Genomic DNA, 27,824 nt, shown 5'->3' with positions numbered 1-27,824 from the left:
TCATTTTTCTGGGAGCAGGGCTAGGCCTGTCTCATCCCAACACCCTAAATCCCCTTTCCAGAGCTGCAGATTCTCGACGTGGAAGACGATGCCTGTTCTGGTGAGCACACACTTATGTTGGGAAGGAAACGAAACTCATGACCTCATCTTTGGGGCTCCAGAACCTCAAAATCTGGAGGGCCTTCCATACTGCTTGTCATTTAATGGGTACTCATTTTAAGACGTTTTCCCTGCTCCCACGTAGCCTATTTTTGGCCCTCGCCTCCGGAATTTAGGGCTTGGGGACCCCAGGCAGCTTGAGGGGATCCCCGCTCTGGGGACGGAGTAAGGCAAGGAGGCGGGATCTTAGTGCTGGGGGCGGGGCCGCAGGATCCCAGAGCCACCCAATCACAGGGCCAGTTAGCCACTGAGGCCCCACCCCCGCGCCGGGCCGCGACCCCGGATCTTCCCCGCATTATGGCAGGTCTGGACCGAGGCCCGCGCATGCCTGCAAAAACTCTCCGACCACGGGGGAGTGGGCCTCCTCCTGCTCCTTTTCCCGATAGGCTCCCGCAGTGTGAATAGGCCCCGCCCCCTTGAGCGGCCAAGTCAACTGACAAAGTCTGGGCTTGCAGACAAGCCCCGCCTCCTCGAGGGCCAGCTCCTGCAGACAGCGTCCGAATGCTTGGCAGAGCCCCAGCCCCACGCGGGGGCGCGCTCCCTGATGCGATCCGCGCGCACGAGAAGGCGCCAGCTCCGCTGCCCGGCGTGGCTTTGTGACCCGCCTCTGGTGGCCCCGCCCCTTCCAGTAGCGTCACCAGATCCCAGTGGTTACGCTGGCGGGCGATGTCCCGGGGCGCTAGCCCGGCCTGGTCCCGCAGCTCTCGGGCTGCCCCGACCCCCAGCAGCAGCTGGGTTACCTCCACTGCCCCTTCTCGGGCTGCAAGGAACAGCGGCGTCTGCTCCTGCGCGGGAGGAAACAGCCAGGGAAGAGAAGTCAGAGAACTGGGCTCACAAGACTGGAGCCTTGTGACTCCACCTACCTCGCCGCCGGCCCCTCCCCCTTAACATTTTGTATGGTTCCCGCACTTTCACCTCTCCCACGCCCACTTTTTTGTCGGAACCTGCTGCCTCAGTCTAACCCTGTTGTCCTGGGCGTCTTTATCGGCTCCGGCCTGCAGAAGGGAGCGGGCGGCCCGGGCGTTGTTCACGGCGGCGGCCCAATGCAGCGCAGTTTTTCCTGGGGGACAACGTGGGAAGTTGTTACCCTGGGGTTGGGGACAGACGCTTAGGTTCCCGTTTCCCACGGATTCAGTCCTTGGGGGTAGGGCTACTCGGGCCTGTCGGGTCCCTTAAAGGCGGGAAGCGTTGCCCTGGAGACCGCCACCCGGCAGGAAGCGTAGCCCCGGGTGACGTCACTGGCGTGCGGGCGGGACAATGGGGCATTGTTCTGGGGTCGCTGGGACCGGGAGACCACCTCCACCTCCACCACGGCCTTCTCACTTCCCATGGACTCTTTCCTCATCCTAAATCCCTGTGGGCTGGGATAGTAAGTGTATTGTTGAAGGCGAGGGGGGGTACCCTTGCGTTCCATGCTGCCACCGCGCCGCAGACTTAGGGTAGGAGGGAATCCCCCAGCTTTCACTTTGTCCCTCTGCCGCCCCTTTTTGCACCTCCTCTTACACCCCATCTTCAGCACATCATCCTCTACAGATCCATACCCCATTTGTCTCTGGCCCCCACATCTGCTCGGACCGCAATCAGTTCTTCAACCAGGTCCTCCACGGCTAGCTTGGCGGCCAGCATCAGGGGCGTGGTCCCGTCCTCGGTGCGCGCGTCCACTTCAGTCTGTCTGCTCCGGAGCAGGAGCTGGGAGACCACAGACAGCCAGTGACCCTTGCGGTACCCTGGTCAGTCCCACATTTTTAACCCGCACCTAATCCATCTCCAGGAGTTTCCTGGGTGGCACATAACAGTTAAGTGCTCAGCTTCTAACTGAAAGGTTGGCAATCTGAGTCCACTTAGAGGTACTTCAGAAGAAAGACCTAGTGAAGAAAAATCAGCCATTGAACACCATGTGGGGCAGGGTTCTACTGGAATTGGCTTGAAGCAGCTGGGTGATCCGTATCCAGCTGTCTGTCCTTGTTTTACTTTCCATCAGGTTCCCAAGCTCACATCAACTTCTTTGCCAAACCCTGTTGTCATGTGAGTTGAGTCAGACCTGACTCATAGTGACCCCTCCTTGAGATTCCGAGGCGCTATGGCTACAGAAGTTGATTGCCCAACTTTCCTTCCAAGGAGTGGCTGGTGGGTTTGAACCGCCAGCCTTCTGGTTAGCAGTCAAGTGCCTTAGGCACTACACTACCAGATCCAAACCCTAGACAATAGATACTTTTTCCCCAGCTTTACTTGAAAGCTCTCCATCTTCCCTTCAGGAACTTCAGTATTTGCTGACCTGGCAGACCTCCTGAGCGTCAGCAGCTACAGCAGCGTGAAGCGGGGTGCGCCCTGCCCGGTCTGGTTGGTTGGGATTGGCTCCAGCCTCAAGTAGGCGACGGGCAGCCGTTGGCCGGCAGAATCGGGCAGCCAGGTGCAAAGGGGTCTCCCCAGTGCCCATCGTATGAGCCTGGGGACTGGCCCCTCCACCTAGCAGAGGTTCCCATGGTTCAGGGCCTCCCAGCCATGCCCCTTGGAAGGGCCTGGACTCCATTTCCCCACAGCAAACTGCTGACATCAAGGGTGTTACCCCATCTGTGGGTGAGAGACATGAGGAAGAGGGCAAATCAATTAAAAGGACAATTGGGGTTAGGGGAGAAAATGGAAACTCAGGGAGAATCATAGCCAGAGGCTTCAGGAAGCCCAGCTCTGGCTTTTCATTTGGTGTGATTTTATTCAAGTGACTTTTACTTTTCTCTCGGCTTTAGTTTACTTATCTGTAAAAGGAACCGCAAGTCTTAACTCTTTAACATTTTAGGACAGTAGTTCTCAACCTTGAGCCTGGATCAGACTCACATGGAGGGTTTGTTTAAAAGAAAAAAAAACAAAAAAGCTAGGCCCATCTTGAGTTTCTGAATCAGTATCTCTGAGATGAAGCTTAAGCATTGACATTTCTGACAAATTCCTTCCTAGGTGGTGCTGATTCTGCTGGTCTGGGAACCACACTTTGAGAATCACAGTTCTAAGGCAATAACTCTAATATTAGCTCCTCCAGTTCTCACATTAAAAAACTTTCTGATTCTAAAAAGGGTCAAAGGAGGTATTCGTTTTCTTGCTTTGTGCGGGTTCACGTACCAGGTCCACAAGTGTCCACATCAGGGGCCTCCATTTCACACTCTTGTGGAGGAGTCAGCATGGCTGCCTGAGGAAGCTCCCCACAGTCTCCACTCAGAGTCCAGAGCTGGCATTTGGAAGGTGGGGTCATTTCTTCAGCCTGGGGAATCAGAGCAAGGGTCAATGAAAGCAGGTGTCGATGCATCCTCTGTCTTCTCTGTTACCCATTCCCGCCCCAGCCTTTCACCAGGCCCACCTCCTCTCCCTCCTTGGGGCCTGAGCACATCACAACTCCATCTTCATCAATTTCTGCCTCTGGCTTCAGAGCCCTGGAGGGATGTGGGAGAGTAGAGATTATAAGGGGTTATGACCATCAAGGTCCTCAAGATTGCCGGTAGCCCTCCTCCCCTGCATCCCCTATCTTCAGCTTCTGCAATAGTATCTCTTTATCGAGTCTGATCATGACTATCTCCTTAGAAAAGACTCTCCTCCCCAAGCCCCAGTTCCTTCTCACTCTCACTTGAGGCCAATACTGTCCTCGCCCAGGGGAGGCCGGCGCCTGCGGGGGATCCTCTGATTTCGGGGCCGTCTTGTGAAACCAGGGGGCAGCCAGAGGGCCCCATGCTCTCGGTGTCGACGTCGGATGAGCTGGAGGACAAGAAGAGCCCCTAGGGCCAGGAGAAGCACCCCAGCGACTGGAGAGCACAGCACAGGCCAGGGGAGCTGGTTGGCCGGGAGCACTATGGGGAGAGACACAGTCACAAAGCAAAGCCATTTCTGGCAAGGCTGGTTATTACTATGGGATCTGTGGGCAAGTACAATAATGTCCTTTTGCCTTAATTTTCTCATTTATAAAATGGGGATAATAATAGTACTGCCTCATGGGGTTATTGAGAGGATTAGATGAGTTAATGTAAAAGCATTCAGCCAGGTATGGCACATAGTAAGCATGATTTAAGTGTTGGTTGTTATTTTTTCATACTATGAACTTTGATAAAGAGATGATTGGATACTCTGTCTAGTTGAAGAGGCAAACCAGAGCCCAAGGTTTGTGGTATGGCTACGAGTGAGGTGCTTGCAGAAATAAGGAAGGAGACTGCAGAGCAAATAGACCATGAGAAGATCCAGTTAGAGAGAGAGGTCAACAAGGGTAAGGCCATTCAAGGAACATTTGACCTCCATTGCCTGTTGCTGGCATGAAAGCCAGTCTAGGAGCAAAAGTCAAGGGCAATGGCAGGGCATCACCTACCGGTGCCTGCACGAGGGTGGGCAGCTAGGAGGGGTCCAGGCAGCAGGGGCTCCAGGGCCCCCACGGCAGCCATAGCTGCAAGGAAGCGGAGCAGGAGCCCAGGGTCCCAGGGACATCGGGATGCAGGGTGGTCAGGGCCACAGCGGGACAAATCCACACCCATCACCACAACAAACCTGTGAGGGAGACACCTCAGAGATCCCTGTGTTGGTCCTTGGTTCCCTGCCCTCTCCCATTAAACTAGTATCTGGCCCTCCCCTCTGCCCAGTCTTACCCAGTGCTGAGAGAATCTGTTTCCTTGCCCAGGGGTGATGTAGGAGGGGCTGCTGTTTCCTGCTGAGAGGGGTCCCAGGTTCCTCCCAGCTCCTCTTTGGCCTGGGGCCCAGGATAGGGATACACCATGTCCGTGCCATCACCATCCTTCCTCACCCAGAGCCCCACCCTCAGGATCAGGGACAGCACTCGGGCCAGGGCAAGCAACTGCTGGTCCAGGGCCTGCGGGCTCAGCACCACCAGCAGGGCCAGGGAGGGCCCCCACTGTGAGTCCCCAGCTTCAGGCCTGCAGTCGCCCCCATCCCAGCCACACTCGGCAGTGTTGCAGCCTTTCTCACAGTGCCCATTGTGAAAGTGATCGTGGCAGTACTGGTCATAGGCTGGGCTGTGGAGCAAGGAGAGGGGTACTCAGGACTCCAAAGAAACTTGACTTCCTTCTCTGCTCAGAGAGGATTCTTGATATCCTATGCCTACGGGGCTCCAGGGGCTAAGTGGGGCAGTTCTGCAGCAATGGGCTTAGGCCCTGCATGATAGTACAAGCACCCTTGTTTCCTAAGATCATCCTTCACCCTACCTCCCAGGGTCTCCTGGCTTCCTGCCACCCTGCCCTCCTGTTCACTCCTGGTTCCCCAATTGACTTTTCCCTGAAGAAGAGTCCAGGCCCTTTTCCCTCTGGGGCTCTGTTTGCCAGGGGAGGTATTCCATGGCAACAGGGCTTAGGAAAGGATGCTTGAGGACTGTGTTCCCACAACTCTCAGAGAGGGACCCAGAGGTTGTGCCCTTTTTCTTAGTTATTCTTAATTATCATTAAATATCGATGTCTCTGCCCCCCTCCTCCTATATACTGGGTTGGACTCCAGAGTCTTCTACCTCTAATTAGCAATGGTTATTAGAGTGGAAAATTCCCTGGCTTCAGGGCTCGTGGAGCATGAGGCTTTGGCCACAGTGTAACTGAGACACATCTACGTCCTTCTTTCCACTCCTACTCCAGTTAGTGTTTCAGGCTCACCTGCAGGCTGAAGGGGTCTCACAGTCGTAGCCATCAAACAGACACTCTTCAGAGTCACACTGTGGGTGGCACTGACCGTCTCGAAAAAGTAGCCAGCAACGGGAGTGAGAGGGGCAGCCTTTCCAGGGGTCTGGGATCCCCAGGGAGCAATCCCCCCCATCCCAGTTTCCCCCTGGGCCACTGCAGCCAGCATCACAGGCCCCATCCCCACTTCTGCCCTCACACCCTTTGGCTCCTGGCCTCTGACACTGGGGCCCTGGAGAGCTGGGAGGGCAGGAGCATCGAAAGCCTGGGCCCTGCAACCCGGGGATCTCTGAGCAGCTGCCATTGTGTAGGCATGGGGAGGGAGGGCCACAGCCTTGAGGAGCTGGAGGGGTCAGGCAGTCAGGGCCCCCATAGCCACTGAGGCAGGCACAGCGGGGTGGGAAGCCAGGCTTAGGGGAGGGCAGACACAGGCCTCCATGGTGGCAGTGATGGAGGCCGCAGGAGGGGGCTCTGTGGCTGCAGGTGGGGCCTTCAAAACCCTGCAGAGGAGAGGAGAGATGTTGGGGAAGGACCCTTTACTCTTGCTCCCATTACTCAGCAAACTCATGGGTTGCTTTTGCTCAGAGGGGCTCTGTCGGAAGGGACCTCAGAGAGGTCTGTAAAAAGTTAATCATTTTACAGATCTTGAAACCATGCCTTATGGTAATTTCATGCAATGACATATTACATAGTAGTGAAAAATAAGTGAACCACAGTTGTGTGCAACAACCTGGTAAATTGTATAATCATAATACAAGTCCCAGAGGATTAAAAAGAGCTTGAAACTGTTAATAAGGTTAAAAATTATTATATATATATATATGTATGTACATATATATATACACACATACATATACACACACACACACACACACACATATATATATACATACATATATATATATATATATAGGAGCTCTGGTGGTATAGTGCCTAAGGTATTTGACTGCTAACCAGAAGGCTGGTGGTTCAAACCCACCAGGCACTCCTTGGAAGGAAGGTTGGGCAATCTACTTCTGAAGTGATACCACCTTGGAAACCCAAGGGGGGGTTGCTATGAGTTGGATCTGACTCGATGGGAGTGGGTGGTTTATATATATATATATATATATATATATATTTGATACATTTTGTCATTAGTGAAATGTACTACATACAATGTTGGAACATGCAATTTGCTGATGTAATCATTCTCACAATGGTCACTTGCAGATGTTTAATGTTTCCAACCCCCAAAGACAAAGTTAGGATTTATAAAGATATTGATAATAAAAGGCAATAATAAAAACTGAAAAAATAAAAAATGAGGTTTTTGACTTACATCAGAACTGACTTATGATGGAGTCGTCCGAACAGAACCCCATTGTAAGTTGGGGATTACATATACATAAACCAAACCAAACTCACTGCCGTCGAGTCGTTTCCGACTCATAGCGACTCCTTCTTAGGTTATATGTGTATATATATTATATATGTATGAATATGTGTGTCTGTGTGTATATATATACACATATATAATGTATATATAGGAGCTCTGGTAGCATAGTGCCTAAGGCACTCGACTGCTAACCAGAAAGCTAGAAGTTCAAACCCACCAGCCACTCTTCGGAAGGAAGATGGGGCAATATCTACTTCCGTAGTGATAGTGCCTCGGAAACCCAAGGAGAGGTCGCTATGAGTTGGGTCCGACTCGACGGCACATAACAACAACAAGAAGAAGCAATGTGTGTGTGTGTGTGTGTGTGTGTGTATATATATATATATATATATACACACACACACATTTTTATATGAGAATGGATGTATATATATATACATATGTATGTACATATACACGTAAAAAAAAAAAACTCACTGCTGTTGAGTCAGATCCAACTCACAGCAAAAAAACTCGCTGCTGTCGAGTCAGATCCAACTCATAGCAACCCCTCCATGGGGTTCATACACACACATGCATATATATATATATCCATATATATACACATACATATATATATACATTTTATATATATAGACACACATAATATGCATGTGTGTATATATGTATACACATATATAATCCAAATCCTCCCATTGCCATTGAGTCACTTCCAACACACAGCAGCCTTGTAGGGAAGGGTGGAACTGCCCCACAGGGTTTCTAAGGCTGTAAATCATTACAGAAGCAGACTACCACATCTTTCTCCCACAGCTGATGGGTTTGAACCACCGACTTTTCAATTAGCAGCCCAGTGTTTAACCCCTGTGCCACTAGGCCTCCTATATACATATATAACATATATGCATATATTCAGAAAAGAGACCTAGTAGTGCAACGGTTAAGCTCTGGGCGGCTAACTAAAAAGTCAGTGGTTTGAATCCACCTAGTAGCTGCTCAAGAGAAAGACCAGGTGATCTGCTTTGTAAAGATTACAGTCAAGAAAATCCTATTGGACAGTTCTCTGTCTTGGGAGCCAATATGAGTCAGAATTGACTCAATAGCACCTAATAACAACATACATTCAGGAATGCAAGATATTTTAAGAAACATTTATTTCCTGAACACACACACACACACACACATATATAATTTTTTCCTTTTTCCCTTGAGGAGGAATAGGATAGAGGATGATCACACTAAGTAGATACAAATTATTGTTAATATTATAATTTTTAATTAGGTTAATGGGTGTTATAATAATAAAGAAAACAGAAGAATGCCATGTATAAACCAATGATGTCAGTGTATCATAAACCAAGGGTTAAGATTAATCCAGTTCAAGTAATCTGAGGTCCCATTAAATATGCACATATACACACACACACAAACACGGAGTTAAAAGAATTTATCCAAGGTTATTCAGCTTGATCTTGGGGAGCTCTTGGCCTTCCCTGAGGCAATGCCTGTGACTTCAGAATATTTCATTCACGCTACTACGTGATCCTGTCTTTCTGATCTTTCTTTACATGATCTTTTTTTCTGACTGCTTCTGAGAAGCACACACTACTGTTGACTTGAAATGGCTCTCTCCAGTAATTCCCACTCCAAAGATCCCCTGGACTACCCAGAGGATTCTGGTCCATGTGTTCTCCAATTGTGTGAGTGTTTGGGGCAACAGAGAAGGGAGCTTTGTGATTACTCACCGTAGGGCAGTGGCAGGTAAAACCTGGGGGTGATCCTGCTGTGGCCTCACAGGACCCTCCATGGGAACAGGGCTGACTCTGGCAGGGGTCTATCTCCACCTCACACCACTGGCCTGGCAGATGGAGTAGTTGCGATGAGATTGGACTTCACACACTGCTTTAGTCACTGCCTCTCCTAGCTCTTTACTGGGAGTTGGCCCAGCACTATTTGTATAAGCAAGGGCATTTGGCTTCTCTGGGGTGAAGCAAGGTTGTGGGAGAACAGACAAGATGACTATGTTACCCCAGGGGTGGGGACTGTCTGGGTTTCCATGATCTGCTCAGCTGTGCCCCAGAGATGCCTTCATACCCCTCCCCCCAGCACCAGGTCTCACCTGTGTGTCCAGGTAGACACTGGCAGTAGAAGGCATTGGCCAAAGAGTGGCAGGCTGCAGTGCCTGTGGGGTGGCAGGGCCTGTCCAGACATTCGTCCACATCCCCTTCACACCGCAGGCCCACAAAGCCGGGAGGGCAGGAGCAGTGGAAACCTTCAGGCTTGGGGGTGCAGGTTCCATGGTTGTGACAGGGTTGGGACTGACATGCATCAGGTTCCTTTGAGCAATTCTGTCCACTGTAGCCTGGGGCGCACTGCAGACAAAGAGTGTCAGGTGGGGATCCAGTGGACAATCCCAGCCCAATGCTACAGGGCCACAGCTTAATATAGTCTGTTCAGCTCCACCCTCCACTTCAACCCACCATTCATCAGGACTATGTGTAGCTTAACCTTTCTATCTCCTTGTAACACACAATTGTTCAATAACACACAACATAACTCCTCCCCAGTCCTAAACAATCTCTACAACACATTACCACTAAAGACAGCTAAGTTTTTGGCAAAACCACCCTCTCTTCACCCATATACCCACTAGACTCTTTCAAGTTTTATTAATTAATTCATAAGTATTTATTTGAATGCCTATTTTGTGCCACACATCATTCTGGACACTAGGAATGCACAGAAAATTAGAACTTATTCCTGTTTCCATGAAGCCTTCAGTCAACCAGAGGAAAGAGACAGCTGACATTTTATTGCATGGTTTGTTGCATAACCTCATAGATAACTATTTATGTGGATTATCTCATTTGATCCTTACTTTACAAATAAGGAAATTAAAGCACTGAAAAATTAAGTGACCTGTACAAGTCATACAGCTAGTAGGTGGCAGTGCTGGGATTCAGTGCAGATCTGTGACTTCCATAGGGTTTCTAAAGTTGTAATCTTTATGGAAGCAGACTGCCACATCCTTTCCTGCACAGCAGCTGGTGGGTTCAAACCACCAAACTTAGCACTTAACTACTGTGCCACCAGGGCTCCTATGTGACTTCATAACCAATGCTCTTAACCATTTTCTGGTTGCTTTATACTACTAGGAGCTCTGATGGTGTAGTGCTTAAGGCATTTGACTGCTAACTACAAGGCTGGTGGGTCAAACCCACCAGCCGCTCCTCGGAAGGAATCTACTTCTGTAGTGATGTTGTTGTTGTTGTTATGTGCTGTCGAGTCGGCTCTGACTCATAGTGACCCCTCCTTGGGTTGCCGAGGCAGTATCACTATGGAAGTAGATTGCCCAACCTTCCTTCCAAGGAGTGGCTGGTGGGTTTGAACCACCAGCCTTCTGGTTAGCAGTCAAGTGCCTTAGGCACTATGCTACCAGAGCTCCCTCGGAAACCCAAGGAGGGGTTGCTATGAGTCGGATCCCACTGGATGTCAGTGAGTTTGTTTTTTGGTTTTAGTGAGATATGAGTCATTGAAGAGGTCTGTACCACGTGCTGAATTCTTGCAAGAAGAAGGAGAGCAGCCAAGAATGAGAAGACAAGGAAGACTTCAGAAAGATAGGACGTTAGGTTATATGGGAGAAAAGGGAATTCACAGAGGCATCTGAGAAGTTGCCACAGAGCTAGGGGAAACCAGAAAGGGTGGTGTCTTGGAAAACATTGGAAGAAGTTTCATGAAAAGGGATAATGGTTGTGTGGGGTTCACTGCTGATCACTGCCCTCCGTCTGTGTATATTTGAAAATGTTCATAATAAAAAAGTTAAAAAGTAAAATAAAAAAGTTAAGCAAGCTAGGGACCCGCAACATGCCTTCCATCCAAAGACATGGATCAGAACATAGAAAGCAGTGTGCCTGGACCTGGGTTCTGGCTCTGCCTGTCCTGGCCCAGTGGCCTGGGGCACCCAGCCTGGAAAGAAATTCGGACATCTTCCTGTGGAACGTTGGGTTGGGTCTTAGAAGGTGAGTGGCATCATCCAGTAGTAGAGGAGTGGGAAATGGTATTCTGGGCAGAGACAACAGCAGGGTTAAAGGCTGAGAGACAGAAACAAGTATGGGACTTGTAGGGAAGCTGTTTTGTGTTGCTGGGTAGCAGAAACAGTTTGTGTTCACCTACTAATCTAAATGTTGATTTGAAGCCCCCCAGTGGCACCATAGAAGGAAGGCCTGGTGATCTGTTTCTGTAAAGATTATAGTCAAGAAAACTCTATGGAGCAGTTCTACTCTATGAATGGGCTCACCATAAATTGGAATCAGTTTGGTTTGGTTTTGGAGTAGAGTACGAAGGTGGGGATGGGGAGGGATGAGCCTGAGAGGTGGAATGCAGCAAAAAAACTGAACTAAGGTAGTAGGATTCAGGGTGAGTGGGAAAGGACAAATCTGAGAAATATTTAAGAGGTAAAATGGCATGACTTGGTGGGTGGTTGGATGTGGGGGGTAAAGGAAAGGGAGAACAAATGGATATCTGGGGATCCCTCTGTGACTACTGTCTCCCACATCCAGTTGACCCTTGTCTCCCTCCTCCCCTCTAGACCCTCTCACCTGGCAGAGATACCCATTGGGCTGAACCATGCAGGTGGCCCCATGGTGGCAGGGCCTGGACTCACAAGGGTTCACTCTCTCCTGGCATAAGCTGCCTTGGAATCCAGGGGGGCAGTGGCAGAAATAAGAGGGGCCACTGTCGATACAGAGGCCTCCATTCTGGCACAGGGTGGAGACCTCTATGCCTAGGGAGAGAGACAGATAGGGATAGATGAATCTACTGGGTGGAACAGTGCTTAGGGGCACCAGATGCTAAGCAGAGAGGCCTTTACCTTGGGGGCTGCTAATATTCCTGAGGTAGGTGAAGGCTACTCTGAGCCTGAGGACTTAGTAACTGATGATTCCAAAGAGGTTAAAACATCAAATTCCTTCTCTGGCCTTTTTAGCCAGAATGTTGGCTTCCTAGGCTATCAGAATGTTCTAAATGACTATTATCTTGGCTTAAAACAAGTCTCCATGGGGAAATAGAAGGGCTGTGAATTCACAGGGAGATACCTCAGGGGACAGGAGTACATGGGAGGGAAGGACACAGGGAAGAGGTAACTATGGGGAGGAAGTGGGAGGGGGCTGTTGCATTGTGGGAAATTGCAGTCAATGTCATGAGACATACACTTTCCATACAGCAGCTCACATAAGTGTATGTGAGCTGCTGTATGGCAAGTGGATTTTCTCTGTAAACTTTCACCCAAATCACAATAAAAATTCAAAACAAAACAAAACAAGTCTCAAGCAAGAAAGGACTGGAGAGAAACTCTAGGTAGGGACATGTGGCTTAAACAATGCCTTAAGTCTGTGCCTCTTGTGTTTTGTATCCTCTTTGATGTTCTATCAATGTGATTTCCATCAACCATCCCCAAATCCCACCATAGTCTCTTACCTGAGCTCGTCTCATATCAAAACTGTTCTTTTACAAGAATGTTGGTTTAACACCAGAATGAGTGGGCTGAGGTGGAATGCACGGAGTGTAGTTGGGTTAAATGTGATCCATTCTAAGTTACAATGATAACGACAAATGAGAGTTGCTCCACACTGAATTATATCCTTGGTGGTTGTGTTAAACTAGAGTCTTGCTGACTGGGCTGGCTGGTGCTGTGGGAGTTGTGTTGAATGTGGTAACAGAAGTTGAGTTGTGTTAGGCTAAACTGGGTGTTGAACTGTAGAGTCAATAACTATAGGTGGTTTGTGTTGTGTTGAGTCCTAGTTGGTTGCTTTGGCCATAGGTTGAGTGGGGATGCCCTTAGTGATGGGATAGAGGAGGAACCTTTCCCTTCATTATTGCTACCCAATTAGTCCTTGGGTTAATACCTTGGCTTAGAGCAGCCCTCTGGCAGGAGGATAGTGGAAGGTCACAGAGAGGCCCAGTCCATCCTTGGAGGCACAGGCACTGGAAGGAGGGTCCAGTCTGGAGGCAGTGGGCATTGTGTGGACAGGGCTTTTGGGCACATAAGTCCACCAGGGTCTAAGGTGGGAGCATGAGACAGGACAGAACATCTGCAGAGGTGGTCCTCTGCTAAACTTGAGCTCCTCAAAATCTCTTCCTTCTAAAAATCTCTTCTAAGTGATTATCCTTGGTTTCTTTTGATACTCACATTCTAGAACAGCCTCTGAGATAGAAAAATCCCCCACTCTTTCCTTTTTCACTCAGTATAACCCCCCAGCTAGATCCCAACTCCTAAACTTCCATATCTCCCTTCATGTGCAAACCTCTTCCCAGCTGTTGCCCTCCATTTAGTCCCTGTTACCCCTCTCACTAGAGCTCTCCAGTTACTTTGGCACACCTTACTTACCTGGCAGCTGCCTCCTGTGTAGCCAGGGGGACAGATGCAGCGGGGACCCTGAGGGCCATCTTGGCAGGTTGCCCTGTTCCTACAGGGACTGGACAAAAAAGAGATAGGGCACAGTAGGAGGAAGTTCTGGGAAACAAGGGGGAGGGAGTGTGTGATGTGGTAGGGTGGCAGCCACAGGGGAAATGGGAGACGAGGAGGGATGATCAAGTTAAAGCTTCAGGGATGTAGGAAGGGAGGTAGCCTGGAGCTCAAGGGCAGAAGGAGAGAAGGGTGGGGAGGCACAGGGTCTTCCTCCCTTCCTACAGGGTCTCACCTATCTGCACAGCTGGGATGGATCCTTCCTTCACAGCGTAGGCCCTGGAAGCCCTTGGCACAGAGACAGAAGGCAGTACCTGGCCTGTTCTCACAGGTACCCCCATTGAGGCACGGGGCTGGAGAAAGGAGGCTGTGAGGGATTGGGTTCCTTGCCTGTAACCTGGCTTGTGACTTCAGTCACAGCCCCCCTTCCCATCAGAATAACAGCTCATTGCCATCCAATTAATTTTAATATGGCACACCTCCACCCTGTGCAGTCCTTACATCCCATGGTGTGGTCTAGCCCCAGGACATAGTAAACACTCACCAGAGGCACAGTGGTCAGTGTTGATCTGGCAGCGGAGCCCTGTGTAGCTTGGGGGGCAGGTGCAGGAGTACCCCCCAGGGCTGGGACTGCAGGAGCCGCCATTGAGACAGGGCCCTGAGTGACATACTGTCACCTCCTCACTGCAGGTGGGCCCTAAAGAAGACCAGCAAGGCCTCAGACAGCTCTTTCCTCTCTCCTCTCTCCTTTCCCTCTACTCACCTCCTCTTTCCTTTCCCTCCCTTCTTTGTCTCCACTTGCATTATTCTCCCTGTCCAACCTCTTTTCTTCCTTCCCACTTCCTGCACATCACCTGTGTCCCCTGCAGCCCATGCCCAGTTCTCCTTGGTGATGACTGAGACCTGGGGCCCTTCAATAGATGTCTCTACTGGCCTTAACCATTGACTTAGGGGGTGACCAGCCCAGGGTGTATATGGTTTAGAAAAGACCTCACCTGTGTAGCCTGTGGGGCAGGTGCAGTTGTAGCCAGAGGGCTGGGGGAAGCAGGTACCCCCATGGGCACAGGGCATAGAGATGCAGCCCCCCAGCTCTGCCTCACACTCTGGCCCTGTCCAGCCCATGTCACACACACATGAGGACCTGATTATAAGAGAAAGGGGAGGATCTTTTTCTTCTCCTAATATATCCTCTCCCTTCCCTGTTAGCCAGATCTCATTGACTTCCTCTTTTCTTGGTTTTGAGATTCTAGTCTCTTCAGTAGTTATGTTCTCAGCATTGCCCCTCCCCTCATATTCTCCAATTATGTACATATTTCCTCTATTACTTACTTATTTCATTAGAATGAAAACGTTATGAAAGCAAGACACTTTGTGTCTTTTGTTCTCTGCTGTTCCCCCAATGCCTGAAACAGCACCCACACATAGTAGATGTTCAATAAATGTTTGTATAATGAATAATGGATTGGCCCTGTAATTTAACGCCTCTTTCTGGTTGGACTTCCAAGCCCTCTGTTTTCCCACATTATTTATGAACTCTCCTTTCTTTGGAGAGCACTCACCAGTGGAGTTTTCTTTTGGCTATTACTTAAGAACTTTGTTATTTCTTCCCTGTTCACCATTGGTCATTTACCACAGACCCTTCCCTCACTGGCTATCCTCTATTGCCAAGCTGAGGAGGACCAAGAGGAGGGGGCAGATGAGGAGGGCCTGGAGGGTGCTACCTCTGGCAGTGCCCATGGTGGCAGGTGCAGTTGTCTTCAGTGGGGACACAGCCAGGGCTTCCATCAAGGCAGAGGCAGTGGGCCTTGTCCTCCCGATCCTGACATCCTTGCTTGTTCTGGCATAGGTTGGGGGCACACAGGGGGACTTCACAAAACTGGCCTGGGTGAAGAGAGATGGGTCAGGGAGAAAATAGTCCTTCCACGTCCTTCATGGGGCCACTTCTGATGCATGAGTTGCTCACTTCTTCATGGACTTGTCCTTCCACGGCTCCCTAGTGCCTTTAGGATACTGTCTGAACTTCCCAGAATGACACTCAGGGTCCTGCATGGCATGACCTTCCTACAAGTGCTGCATTTCTCATCTTTGCTCTAAGTCATGTATAGTTCCTTGAACGGGGTGTGCTTTCCTTCCCTTCTTCCCCTTGTACGTGGAGTTATCTCTGGATAAAATACTGTCTTACATTCTATCTCAACAAACTCCTACTCATCCTTCAAGACTCAGCTCAGCCATCACCTCCTCCATCTTTAGTTTGGGTTGTCTGGTCCTTTGTGCTCCCATAAGATCCTCCTCATTTCCTCTCTCAGAGGACCTCTCTGGGCTATAATCATAGGTTTACCTGTTGGTCTCTCCCCATTAGATTCAAAGCCACTTGAGGATAGCAACTTTCTTACTCAACTTTGCATCTGTAACATAGTATTATGTGTGACATAGTAAAACCATTACTACTGAGTGGATTTCATCTGACATGTTGTTCCAAACAAACGAACAAACAAACCTGTTGCCACTGAGTTGATTCCAACTCATAGTAACCCTATTGCACAGAGTAGAATGTCTCACAGAGTTTTTCCATGGCTGAAATCTTTACAGAAGCAGCCACATCTTTCTCCCACAGGATAGCTGGTGGGTTTGAACCACTGACCTTTTGCTTAGCAGCTAAGTGCTTTAACCACTGTGTCACCAGGACTCCTTTTGCTGTTGTTAGGTGCTGTCAAACCCATTCCGACTTTAGTGACCCTATAGGGAAAAGCAGAACTGCCCCATAGGGTTTCCTAGGCTGTCATATTTACACAAGAAGATCACCAGGTCTTTTCTCACAGAGCTGCTGGTGTGTTCAACCTTTCAGTTAGTAGCCATTGTACCGCTGTGGCTCCTTCTTGCTGACATAGTAGATACTTAATAAATGCTTGCTAAATAAACAAAAGGAGCTCTAATGGCACAGTGGTTAAGGCAGTTGGCTGCTAACCACAAGGTCGGTGGTTCAAACCCATCAGGTGCTCTGTGAGAGAAAGGAGTCAGGCTGCTTCTGTAAAGATTTACAGCCTTGGAAACCCTAAGGGGCCATTCTACTCTGTCCTATAGGGTTGCTATGAGCCAGAATTGACTTGATGGCAGTGGGTTTGTTTTTGTTTTTAAATAAACAAATGAATGACTTCCATTGGAGCCCCGTCTTCTGCTCCTAAGCTCCAATCACCCCATTCATGTTGGACCCAATGTGAACCCTACAGTAACATCCACCCTCATCCCCATGGTTGTAAAATTGTCCAGGTTTTGCACTGAATAACTCTAAAATGTACCATTCTCATTTCAGTTTCACATCCCAACCCTCAAACATCCACCAATTGCCCCCCCTTCCAACTCATATATGGATTCAAGCATCCTACCAGTCATTTTCAACATTTTCACTGATTACCTGTGAGGCCAGAGGGGCAGAGGCAAGAGAAGGCTCCTGGGAGATCAAGGCAGCTGGCACCGGTGGGGCATGGGCCACTCAGACACTCATCTACCTCTGTCTGACAGCGTGGGCCTTCAAAACCTATGGCACAACAGGAGACTCAGGGACCTGCACCAACATCTGCCCCCATCCTCATGTTCCCTTCCAGTGTCTGAGCCCCAGTGTACCTGGGAGACATTTGCATTGGAAGGCTCCAGGCTGGTCCTGGCACTGTCCACCGTTGGCACAGGGAGAGCTTCCACACTCGTCGATGTCCTCCTCACATTGTGCACCGATGAATCCTGGTGGAGCAGGGAGCAGGTGGGGAATGAAGGCAAAGTCATTGAGGGAGATGCAGCAAAGTGTTTCCCCTTGACAGAAAAGGAGAGCCTGGATGACTTCCCAGAGAAGACTCCTGAGCAGGTTGGAGTGGAGATGATGTGAGGGTGATGCAGAAAATGTGAAGCTTGGTTACCTGCTAGTCGCATGACTTTGGGCAAGCTACTCAACCTCTCTAGAACTGAGTTTCCTCCTCTGTAAAAGGGGAATAATGACATCTACCTCATGGTCCAGTTGAAAGGATTAAATGAGAAAAAATGCCTGAAAAGTACATAACCGAGTGCTTGGCCTAGAATAAATACTTCATAAATGTCAGGTGCTATGTCGCTATGAGTCAGGTTCCGACTAGATGGCACATAACAACAACAACAACAACAACACATCCTAGCAGGAAACAGAGGGATGATTGGTGGTGCTGAAGGAGAAAAGCCCATGGCAACTTCCCTGTGTCTAAGGTGAGCAGAGCCAAGATCAGTCTGGAACCCCCCACATGCAGGGTGAGTACACAGAGGACTCTGAGGAGGACTGCAAAGGAGGGATAGTTGCATGACTTGGTAGGAACAGAGATAAGGTGGATGAGAAAGCAAGAAAAGATCTGGGGGATGTAACAGAAGATAGTTTGGGGAGCAGAGAAGGGGCTGGCAAAACAGAGGATCTCTTTGGCCAGGTTATAGGGAAATTCAAATGGCTTTGGGTAGGAAAGAAATGTAGAACAAAATTAAAATTCTTAAAAATAAGGCCAGACCTACTGGACTGATAGAGACTAGAGGAACCCCTGACATTATTACCCAAAGATACCCTTTGAACTTGGCACTGAAGCTACTCCTGGAGGTAACCTTTCAGCCAAATAATAGATTGGCTTATAAAATTGGAAAAATACTCTCTTGTAATGTGCTCCCTTAATCAACTATATGACACCAAACAGTCAACATTTACCCAAAAGCAAAGATGAGAAGGCAAGAAAGGAAAGGGAAGTTAGATCATTGGAAACAGAACAAATAGAAGGGAAATACAATCATGCGCTGCAAGGTCGGCAACATCTTACTGCATATACATCCGTGATCCCAACCCCCAGGAAGCCTAAAATATTAAAAATTCAAGGTATCTACAATAGTTAATAATAACAAATGGGCACTACTTTGTGACTTGCATCAAAACATTACTATTACTGTCTTATTATGTTAAAGATGTTTTAGTGTTTCTGGAAGGTTTTTTTTTTTTTTTTAACGTTTTTTAGTGCATTAATGTAATAGAAAGTTATACTATATACTAAGACAAACATCTGACTAACATACACTAGATACAAACCATACCTAACTGTTTGGACTTATGTATAAATTTGACTTAAAAGACAGACTTAGTTGTTGTAATCTGGACACCGTCTGTATATAATACAGTGTTTGCACAACGTCCAAATCACATAACGTCCTATTTCACAGAACGTGTCATGGACATTAAGCAATGACTAATGAGAATGCTCATTGTGAAAATCGTGACCAACGTCATGGAAAAATTTGTATAAAAACTATTAAATGGGAACCTAATTTGCTGTGTAAACTTTTACATAAAACACAATGTTTTCTTTTCTTTTATTTTTTTAAAAAACGCTTTGTGTGATTGCTGGCCTGAACTCTGGAAGTCCCGAGGCTCGCGGGGTGAGGGAGGTGGAGCAGAACTGCACCTACCGGGTGGGCAGATGCACAGGAAGCTGTTGCGCATGTCCTGACAGACCGCGTTGTTCAGGCAAGGAGCCGAGGCACACTCGTCCGTCTCCACCTCACAAAGCTGCCCTTCCAAGCCTGAGGATATGGAAGTATATGTGTGGGATGAGGCTTGGCCAGGCCAGCCCTGATTTGGCTGCCCCCTTCTGCCCAGTAGACCCGGGTTCTAGAGCCAGGCCTACCCTATCCGCAGTGGACAGCCCCTTCCTGGGTACTGTTGGCTTGTGGGTAAGAGGAGTTGATTCCTGAAGCCCTACTTCTCTGTAGGCTGTGCCTCTGTCTCCTTTAGGTTTACAAGCTCTGGGAGCAGGGCTCCTGCTCAGGGCCTGTGGGAGACCTGTGAACCTGTGCCTTTTGGAAGCCATTCCTGTGTGCACAAGGGTAGTGCTCACCCAGGTGGCTGGTCAACCTTAAGTGAGACCAGTGGACAGCAACTTGGAGGGTGATTCGTTTCTGTTGCTGCCATGGAGACCAGCAATCCCAAAGAGAGATATGAAGGGCATCTGGGAAGCTGCATTGCTCCCATATTTGTCCCATTGCTTTGGGTTGGGCCTGGTCTCTACTGCCTCACGCTAACTGAGGCTGGATCAACCTCTGAGCCTTGGCTGCCTCCCTCTTCTCACCTGGAAAGCCTGGCTCTGAAGCTCCTTGCTATCCATGATCTTGTCTCATGGATGATTGAACAGTTTTCTCTGATTGTCTGTGGATGGCCTGAGCCAGTTATCCTTGGCTGCTGCTCAGCTTAGAAAGGCGGGGTTGTGTAGTGGTTAAATCTACCGAATCTCAGCTCTGTCACTTACTAGCTGGGGGACCCTGGACAAGAGACTTAACTTCTCTGTCTTACATTCACGTTAATAAAATGGACCTAATAACAATGTTGAATTGACAAGGTGATTGTAAGGATTGTTGTTGGGTCCATGGAGTCGATTTTGACTCAGAGTGACCGCATGTCACAGAGTAGATTTTCTTGGTTGTAATCTTTACAGAAACAGATTGCCAGATCTTTTCTCCCAACGGAGTCTCTGAGTGGGTTCAAAGTGCCAACCTTACTTTTAGTAGTCAAATGCTTAACCATTTTACCACCAGGGCTCCTTGTTGTAAGGATTTAATGAGAATATGCATGTAAGACACTCAGACAGTACCTGCACAAGGTAAGCTATTATTTTGCTGGTTTCATCCAGCTCACTAACATTGGGTCTGTCACTCTCTTAGGAGAGTTTTTTCCTCTCAAAAGTAGTTTGGAGGTGGGTGTGGCCTCACAGCTCTCCTTTCCTGTTTCGCTAAATTCAAGCCCTTAGGCCCTCTCGGGTCTATTTCAATCCTATAGAGTGTTTCTGTGAATAAGGAAAATGGTCTGGGTTGCCACAGCACAGAAAATTTATTAATGGCCATTCTGTTCTCTCTCTCTGGGCTTCTGTATACTGTGGACCATGTTGTATATTGTACAAGACTATGAACGGTGCAGTTGAACTGTGCACAACCTCACTACTGTCTATGGCAGCCCTTCTCCTAGGGTTATGGTGTCTCAGAGTTTTCATCTGGGGAAGGGGGAGAGGAGGAGAAGCAGCTGTTGGTAACTGACCTCAGCTGGCCTGAAGCTATCCTTACTCTGGAGGGGGGATGCCCAGTGGTGTCAGGACCAGTTCTCCATCCCTCCCACCCAAGACCTCATCCAGCTGATACCTGGTGGGCAAAGGCAGTGGAAGGTGGCAAGCAGGTCCAGGCAGGTGCTGCCTGGGTGGCAGGGCTGGGACAGGCATTCATTGTGATCAGCCTCACAGCGGGAGCCTGTGTAGCCAGGGGGACAGAGGCAGTCGAAGGAGCCAGGGGTGTTGAGGCAGGAGCCGCCATGTTCACAGGGACTGGGACCTTGCTGGGCTGGAAGGAGAGAAGAGCCAGGAGTCATAAAAGGCATGGGGGTGTGCCTGTGACAGATGAGACCACATTGGGGCTTGTGTCTTTAAGATAGAGAAAGACTAAGGGGACAAGTCCACAGGGTCTGAAGGGCTGAGCGTTGGTGAAGGGATGCCAAATCTGGAAAAATTCAGGACAAAGAGAGGTTCATGCATCGTTTCTGTCTTAAGTGCTGAGAGGACTGCCTGGAGCCTCAGACATCTGCTGGGGATGCCTTACCCATCTGACACTCATCCAGGTCCTTATTGCAGGTGGGCCCAGAGTAGCCCGGCTGACACAGGCAGAGGGTGGAGCCCGTCAAAGGGTTGGTGCTACACTGGGCTTCTCCATGGCATGGCTGACTCAGACACATGTCCTCCAGGTGGCACAGGAGGCCTGTTGGAGTAGGAGGGGGTGAGGTCTCAGAGGCCACGGGAAGTTCCCAGCTGCCCTCCAAGTGCTTCTCTCACCCTCTTTCTCCACCCGCCACCTCCCTTGGTACCCTCTGCTGCTCCCACACCTGTGCGGCCAGGTGGGCAGAGGCAGGAGAAGGAGCCCACACGGTCAACGCAGGTGGATCCTGGGGCACAGGTAGCAGCAACACAGTCGTCCAGGTTTTCCTCACAGCCTATGCCTCCCCAGCTGCTCACACATACACAGTGGAAGCCACCAGCTGAGTTCTGGCAGGTGCCCCCATTTTTGCAGTGAGGGGGACCCTGGGCCTCACACTCATCCACGTCCTTAGAGCAGTCCCAGCCTGCAGAGGGGAGCAGGGAGGACAAGGCCTGGGGCTGAAAGCTGATGTGGGGGCGGGCTAGGCACCAGCCATCTGAGTCATGAATGCCGTGGCTTAAATTACTCACCTGTCCAGGCCTCTGGGCAGAGGCAAGTATAGGTGTTCAGCCCATCCTGGCAAGTACCCCCATTCTGACATTGGTGCCCAACACAATCATCTGGATTTACCTCACAGTCTGGGCCTGTGAAACCTGACAGAGGCATGGGATCAGCTAGGGGGCAGGGGTCCCAGGGGAGATGACCTTCCCTGACCAGACAGAAGGGCTGCAAGCAGGTCCCTGTGAGTACACACCTGGGGGGCAGAGGCAGAGGTGGAAGGTGGAGTGTGCCCCTGGCACCAGCTGGCAGGTTCCCCCATTGGAACAGCTCTTGGGGAGACAGGGTCCAGCTTGGAGCCCACAGTGTGTACCCTCACGTCCAGCAGGGCAGAGACACTGGAAGGAGCCCAGAGTGTTATAGCAGAAGGTGCCCTTGGGGCAGGGTCCTGGGTCCATGTAGCACTCGTTGACATCGTGTTCACAGGCATGGCCCTCAAAGCCAGGTGGACAGTGACACTGGATCTGGGGATACGTGGCCAGACACACTCCTCCATTGATGCAGGGGTTGGCTGAGCAGAAGTCTCGCAGCTGGCACCGCTCACCTGTGGCAGAAGGCAGGGGGAGGCATTCTGACACAGCACACATGCTAGCTCATCCGAAAAAACCAGCCCTTACTATAGATTATCTTCTTGCCTGGACCTCTGTACCCTCTTTGCCTAGTTCCATCTACCCTTGCCTCCAATTGGCCAATACTTTGGAAGGGTTACAGCTGGAGTGACCATATTTTCCAAACTGAAAATAGGACATGTGTCTGGGGGTGTGGGTATTGTCAGTTGGCCCTTCCTGGAAAATCTGGGACATAGGGTGCCTTTTTATGGGGAGGCAAAAAAGCAAATGGCATCTGCAGGCAGGAGTCATAGTTTGGGATCCCTGCTTTGCTACAAAGGACTATGAGCCCTTGGGCAAGTCACTTTGCCTCTCTGATCCTGATTTCCTAATCTTCATCAGTTGCCGTTGAGTTGATCCCAAGTCACAGTGGTCCCATGTGTGTCAGAGTAGAACTGTGCTTCGTAGGGTTTTCAGTGGCTGATATTTCAGAAGTAGATCACCAGGCCTTTCTTTTGAAATGCCTCTAGGTGGACTTAAACCTTCAACTTTTTAGTTAGCAACTGAGTGCATGAACAGTTTCCACAACCTAGGGACTCTACCTAGTCTTTTTTTGTGTGTGTGATTTGAGTGAAAATTTACAGAACAAATTCATTTTCCATACAGCAGTTCATACACATTTTGTTTCATGACATTGACTATAATTCCCCACAATGTAACATCTCTCTTCCTACTTCCTCCCTGTAGTTATCTCTTCCCTGTGTTCTTTTTTCCTATGACTTCCTGCCCTCTGAGCTGTCTCTCTGTGCAAATACTGTCCTTCTGTTCTACCATGATTGATGGTTCTAAGGAGTGTATCTATCCGGTGTAAATGTTCACCCCATATGCCTGACTGTTGTTTGGCTGGAAGCCACAGGAATGAGTTCAGCTCCAGACCTGAAGGGGAACTAGGAACCATATCTCAAGGGTCTCACCAAGTTCTATCAGACCAGTAAACCTGTTTTTTTTTTTTTAATGATTTTTAGTTTTGTTCCACATTGTTCTCCCACTCTATCTAGGATCTCCTGCACTGATCCCTTTCTAAGTGGTTGACAGTGGTAGCTGGGGACCATCTAGTTCTTCTAGTCTCATGGTCATATAAGCTGAAGTTCACATGGTCTACCAGTCCCTTGGACTAATTGTTTCCATGTGTCTTTGTTTTTCTTTATTCTTCTTTGCTCCGGATGAGGAGAAACCCATTGTTGCATCTAGATGGCCTCTTGCAAGCTTTTAAGACCCCTGTTACTACTCACCAAAGTAGGATGTAGAACAATGTTTTTGGGTAGTATGCTATGCCAGTTGAGCTTGATGTCCCCATGCAACCATGGTCCCAAGCTCACAGATCCAACAACTTGCTCCATCAGAGTGCCTCACCTCGTCTTTAGGTGGGTATAATGGCACAGGTAACAATGATACTAACTTCACAGACTATGTAAACTAGTGGTGATGGTGGCAGTGACATAACCACCTACTATGTGCTGGTTACTGGCTAATTAAGCAGTTTGTGAGCATCAGGCCCTCTCCTCCTCTCAACAGCAACCTTGTGAAGTGTGTGAACATTCATATACCAACTTTTCAGCTGACAGCTGAGAACCTGGAGAGCTTAAACATCTTGGGCAAAGGTCACATAGCTAGTCAGTGGCAGAGGGAGAGGGTGAGCTTGGGGAGCCCTGGGGGAGGTATTTGGCCCAGAAGCTGCTCCAGCACCTCACTCTGAAGCACTAAGCTTCAAATCCTGCCATGACCGTTCTCATAGTTATCACACATGCGCTCTGACTCCTGGTTTCTCACATCTGGTTTCAGCTCTGGTTTCCTTGCTTGGTTCTTTAGTTCAGAATCACCTCGATAAGGTTTATTGGTCTGATAGAGCCTGGTGAGACCCCCGACTATGGCCCCTAGTCACCCTTCAGGTCTGGAACCGAACTTACTTTTGTGGCTTCCAATCAAACAATAGACAGGCATATGGAGTGAACATTTACATCAGGTGGATACACTCCTTAAAGCGATCAATCAACCGTGGGAGAACAGAAGGGCAGTGTTTGCACAGGGAGATAGCTGGGGTGGGGTGAGTGTTTGGAATGCATAGGAGAGAAGGACACAGGGAAGAGATAACTAACTCCAGGAAACAAGTGGGAAAAGAGCTATGGGGAATTGCAGTCAATGTCAATGAACAAAATATGTATGAACTGCTGTATGGAAAATGAGTTTGCTCTGTAAAGTTTCATCCAAACCACACACAAAAAAAGAATCACCTGGATAGTTTAGAACTCCATGCCCTGGACCCTCCTCAGATTGATTAAATCTGATTTTCTGAGTTGTCCACATCAGTATTTTTAAAGCTATAGGAGCTCTGGTGACACAGTGGTTAAATTATTTGGCTGCTAACCAAAAGTCACCAGTTTGAATCCACCAGCTTCTCAGCAGGAGGAAGGTGAGGTGGTCTGCTTCTGTAAAGACTTACAGCCTTGGAAACCCTATGGAGCAGTTCTACTCTGCCCTATGGGGTCGATATGAGTCAGAATCAACTTGATAGCAGCAAGTTTGGTTTGATTTGCCCAGGTGATTGTCACACCCAGCTGAGTTCCAGAAGGCTTGCCTCTAATCCACCCTCACAGACACACCCTGTTTGGTGGCTGCTTCAGTTTCCAAGCACTTTCTCACCTAGGTGGTCCTTGCTTCCTGGTCCATCCCCTTCCATCTTGCCTGGATCAAGTGGATACCTCCTCTTCAGGGCCTCATAGCTCTATCCCTGCATCCCTGGGCACTTCCTTAGAGCAGCCTATCATGCCTATCCCATAGCCAGTTCCCTTGCTCTAGGATTACACTCCTCCTCTTGGGATGGACCTCCATTCCTGTCTCTGGGTTGTGTCCACCCTGCCTCTACTATGCAGCCCACCCATGGCAGGTTTTCCAGGTGATCTTGTGGCTACCACCATTCCAGAATAGAGGCCATTAAGATGCTCAAAATGCAGGGTCCTGAAGATTCCACAGTGGGTAAGGCATTAAACCATTAGATACTGGATCAAGGGAAGTCTGAGGGAATCAGGAGAGGGATTAAGGTGGTGCATTGAGGGGACTTATTATTAACAGATAATGGAAATATTTAAACATTTTAATAGGCTGGCGCTCTGGTGGTGTAGTGGCTAAGGCATTTTGACTGCTAACCAGAAGGCTGGCAGTTCAAATCCACCAGCCGCTCCTTGGAAAGAACATTGGGCAATCTACTTCTGTAGTGATATGGCCTTGGAAACCCCAGGAGGGGTCTCTATGAGTTGGGTCCAACTCCACAGCAGTGAGTTTTTTTTTTTTTTGTATATCCATACAAGGAGCTCTGGTGGCGCAGTGCCTAAGGCATTTGACTGCTAACCAGATTGGCGGTTCAAACTTACCAGCCACTCTGTGGAAGGAAGATTGGGCACTCTATTTCTGTAAAGATTTACCACCTCAGAAACCCAGTGGGGGTCACTATGAGTTAGAATCAACTCGATGGCAGTGAGTTTAGTTTTTGATGAACATCACTTTTGGGAAAATGGGTCACTAGAACTGACTTGTTGATTCTTGTGGTCTGTGTCCTCAAAGGGCTCAATATTTCAAGCTCCAGTTCCATCTTTCCCATCCCATGTCCTGTCCCCTCCTCTCCACCTCCATCAGTACTTACCTGTCCATCCTGACATGCAGTAGCACTGTGGGTGGCCTGAGGCCTGGATGTGGCAACGGCCCCTTTGGGAACAGTAAGAGGGAAAACAGAGGTCCCCGAGTCGGGCTTGGCACCTCTCGCCAGTGAAGCCAGGGGGGCAGGTGCAGAAGAAGCTAGAGGCTAAGGGAGAGGGTGGGCTAGGGGAACCAGGGAGGACAGGGAGCAGAGCTTGACAGCTGCCTCCATTCTGGCAGAGATCAGCATCCTGGCAGGGGTCATGGAACTGACACGTCTCACCCAGGAAGCCAGGAGCACACCTGAGCAGGAAGGAGAGGTAGATTTACATCACTGGCCCCCTTCCCAGCTCTCCTACCTCCCTTCTTTCATCTTCATCTGTTTCCCTTTCTCTCCTTTGCCCTCTCCTTTTCTCCTTTCTTCCCCTTCCTCACCTCTTCCTCCCCTGCTCACCCATCCTCTCTTCCTCCAGTGCCCCACTCCTCTAAGGCATACTCACTGGCAGATCCCTTGACCCTCAGAGAGGGTCAGACACGTGCCTCCATTGGCACAGTCTTCTGGGAAACTCCTGCACAGCCGCCCTAAGGATGGAGAGGGAGGATGAGCTGGAAGGGAGAGCTCTGTGCTGTCACTTTTTCTCTTTCAGGGACCTGCCCACAGCAGCCTTGCCCACATGCTCTCTGAACCATCATCTCCTCTCCTATCCTGTTCCCAGTCCCCATGTGGTCCCCAAACTCCAGCCCCCTAGGTCCCAGGCCTCTCAGTTTCTATTCTCCACCCCCCTTTTCCTGTTTATTCTCTGGCCTCCAATTCCAGCCTCAGGGCTCCATCAGTCCCTCGGAAGCAAGACAACAGGAATCAGGAGGGGGGCCAAGGGGGCTCCTGGGAGGTGAATGGCTGAGACATTGAAGGGATTTCCTCCCGGAAGGGACCAGCGTTGAGCCATCCGGGGGGTGGGGACAGCTGGACCAGGAAAGGCACTTGATGGACCCTTGACCTTCCCCAGTCTCCATCTCCTGTCCTCTCTCACCTCTTCCCCTAGCAGGTGGTGAGTCTATTCCCTCTTCTCCTCCTAACATGGCTGCAAGAACCCTCTGCCTTGCAGCTCCAGGGTGGACGGGGTTCTCCCTGGGGGTGAGCACCCTCTCACCCATCCTCCCATCAGTCACCACCCCTGGCATTGGGCCCAAAGCCTTGGTCTGTGCAGCTCCAGCGGCGAAGTCCTGGGTTGGGTCAGAGATGGCCTTCCGCAGGCCGTCTCCATTGAGGTGAGAGAATCTCCTCCATCCAGAGACTGGGGCTCAATCTTCTCCCCAATTCCCATCTCTTCTAAGATAGATGGGTGCCCCACCTCTCCCACCCGCATGCCTCACCTCTGGTCTTGATAATCCAGAAGCACAATAGTAGCAGCAGAAGAAGCAGCAGTGAAGGGGGCTGCATTCCAGAGCCCCTGCCCCAAGTTCTGGTCCCCTCTCCCTCTTCAGGCAGGGACCCTCAGAGCCTCCCCGAGGCTGGAGCCACCTCCTCTGCTCCCACTGCCCCTTCTTCCTCCTCCTCAGCCTGCGGCAAGTCTCACGTCTGAGCTGCTTCCTGAGTCACACAATGTCCTGGACACCCTGGTGATGTGTGTGTGGGGGGTGTGGACGAACAAGAGGGATAAGGG

At 49.6% G+C, this 27,824-nt stretch overlaps 1 protein-coding gene across 1 annotated transcript; it reads right to left on the bottom strand.

The window, feature by feature from the left end:
- Nucleotides 1–245: 245 nt before the first annotated feature.
- NOTCH4 (notch receptor 4) lies at nt 246–27,601 on the bottom strand. Its single transcript, XM_042782376.1, has 30 exons — nt 27,522–27,601; nt 26,661–26,729; nt 26,168–26,463; nt 22,119–22,466; nt 21,895–22,017; nt 21,552–21,788; nt 21,272–21,427; nt 20,822–21,016; nt 19,103–19,216; nt 17,267–17,380; nt 17,058–17,180; nt 15,367–15,526; nt 14,641–14,786; nt 14,190–14,342; nt 13,881–13,998; nt 13,568–13,655; nt 13,086–13,239; nt 11,781–11,965; nt 9,302–9,554; nt 8,928–9,040; nt 5,781–6,304; nt 4,773–5,156; nt 4,499–4,674; nt 3,770–3,989; nt 3,506–3,578; nt 3,271–3,409; nt 2,435–2,730; nt 1,701–1,848; nt 1,122–1,219; nt 246–944 (listed from the first exon to the last, which is right to left on the bottom strand). The coding sequence occupies exons 1-30, from the start codon at nt 27,599–27,601 to the stop codon at nt 246–248; spliced, it is 5,982 nt and encodes a 1,993-aa protein (XP_042638310.1).
- Between the last annotated feature and the right edge of the window lie 223 nt (nt 27,602–27,824).

Source organism: Orycteropus afer, unplaced genomic scaffold, assembly GCF_000298275.1.
Source record: "Orycteropus afer afer isolate SDZICR_OR568_19922 unplaced genomic scaffold, OryAfe1.0 scaffold00294, whole genome shotgun sequence".
Classification (NCBI taxonomy): Eukaryota; Metazoa; Chordata; class Mammalia; order Tubulidentata; family Orycteropodidae; genus Orycteropus; species Orycteropus afer.
Note: the sequence above shows the minus strand (reverse complement) of the source record. Positions and strands in the feature narration are given on the sequence as shown.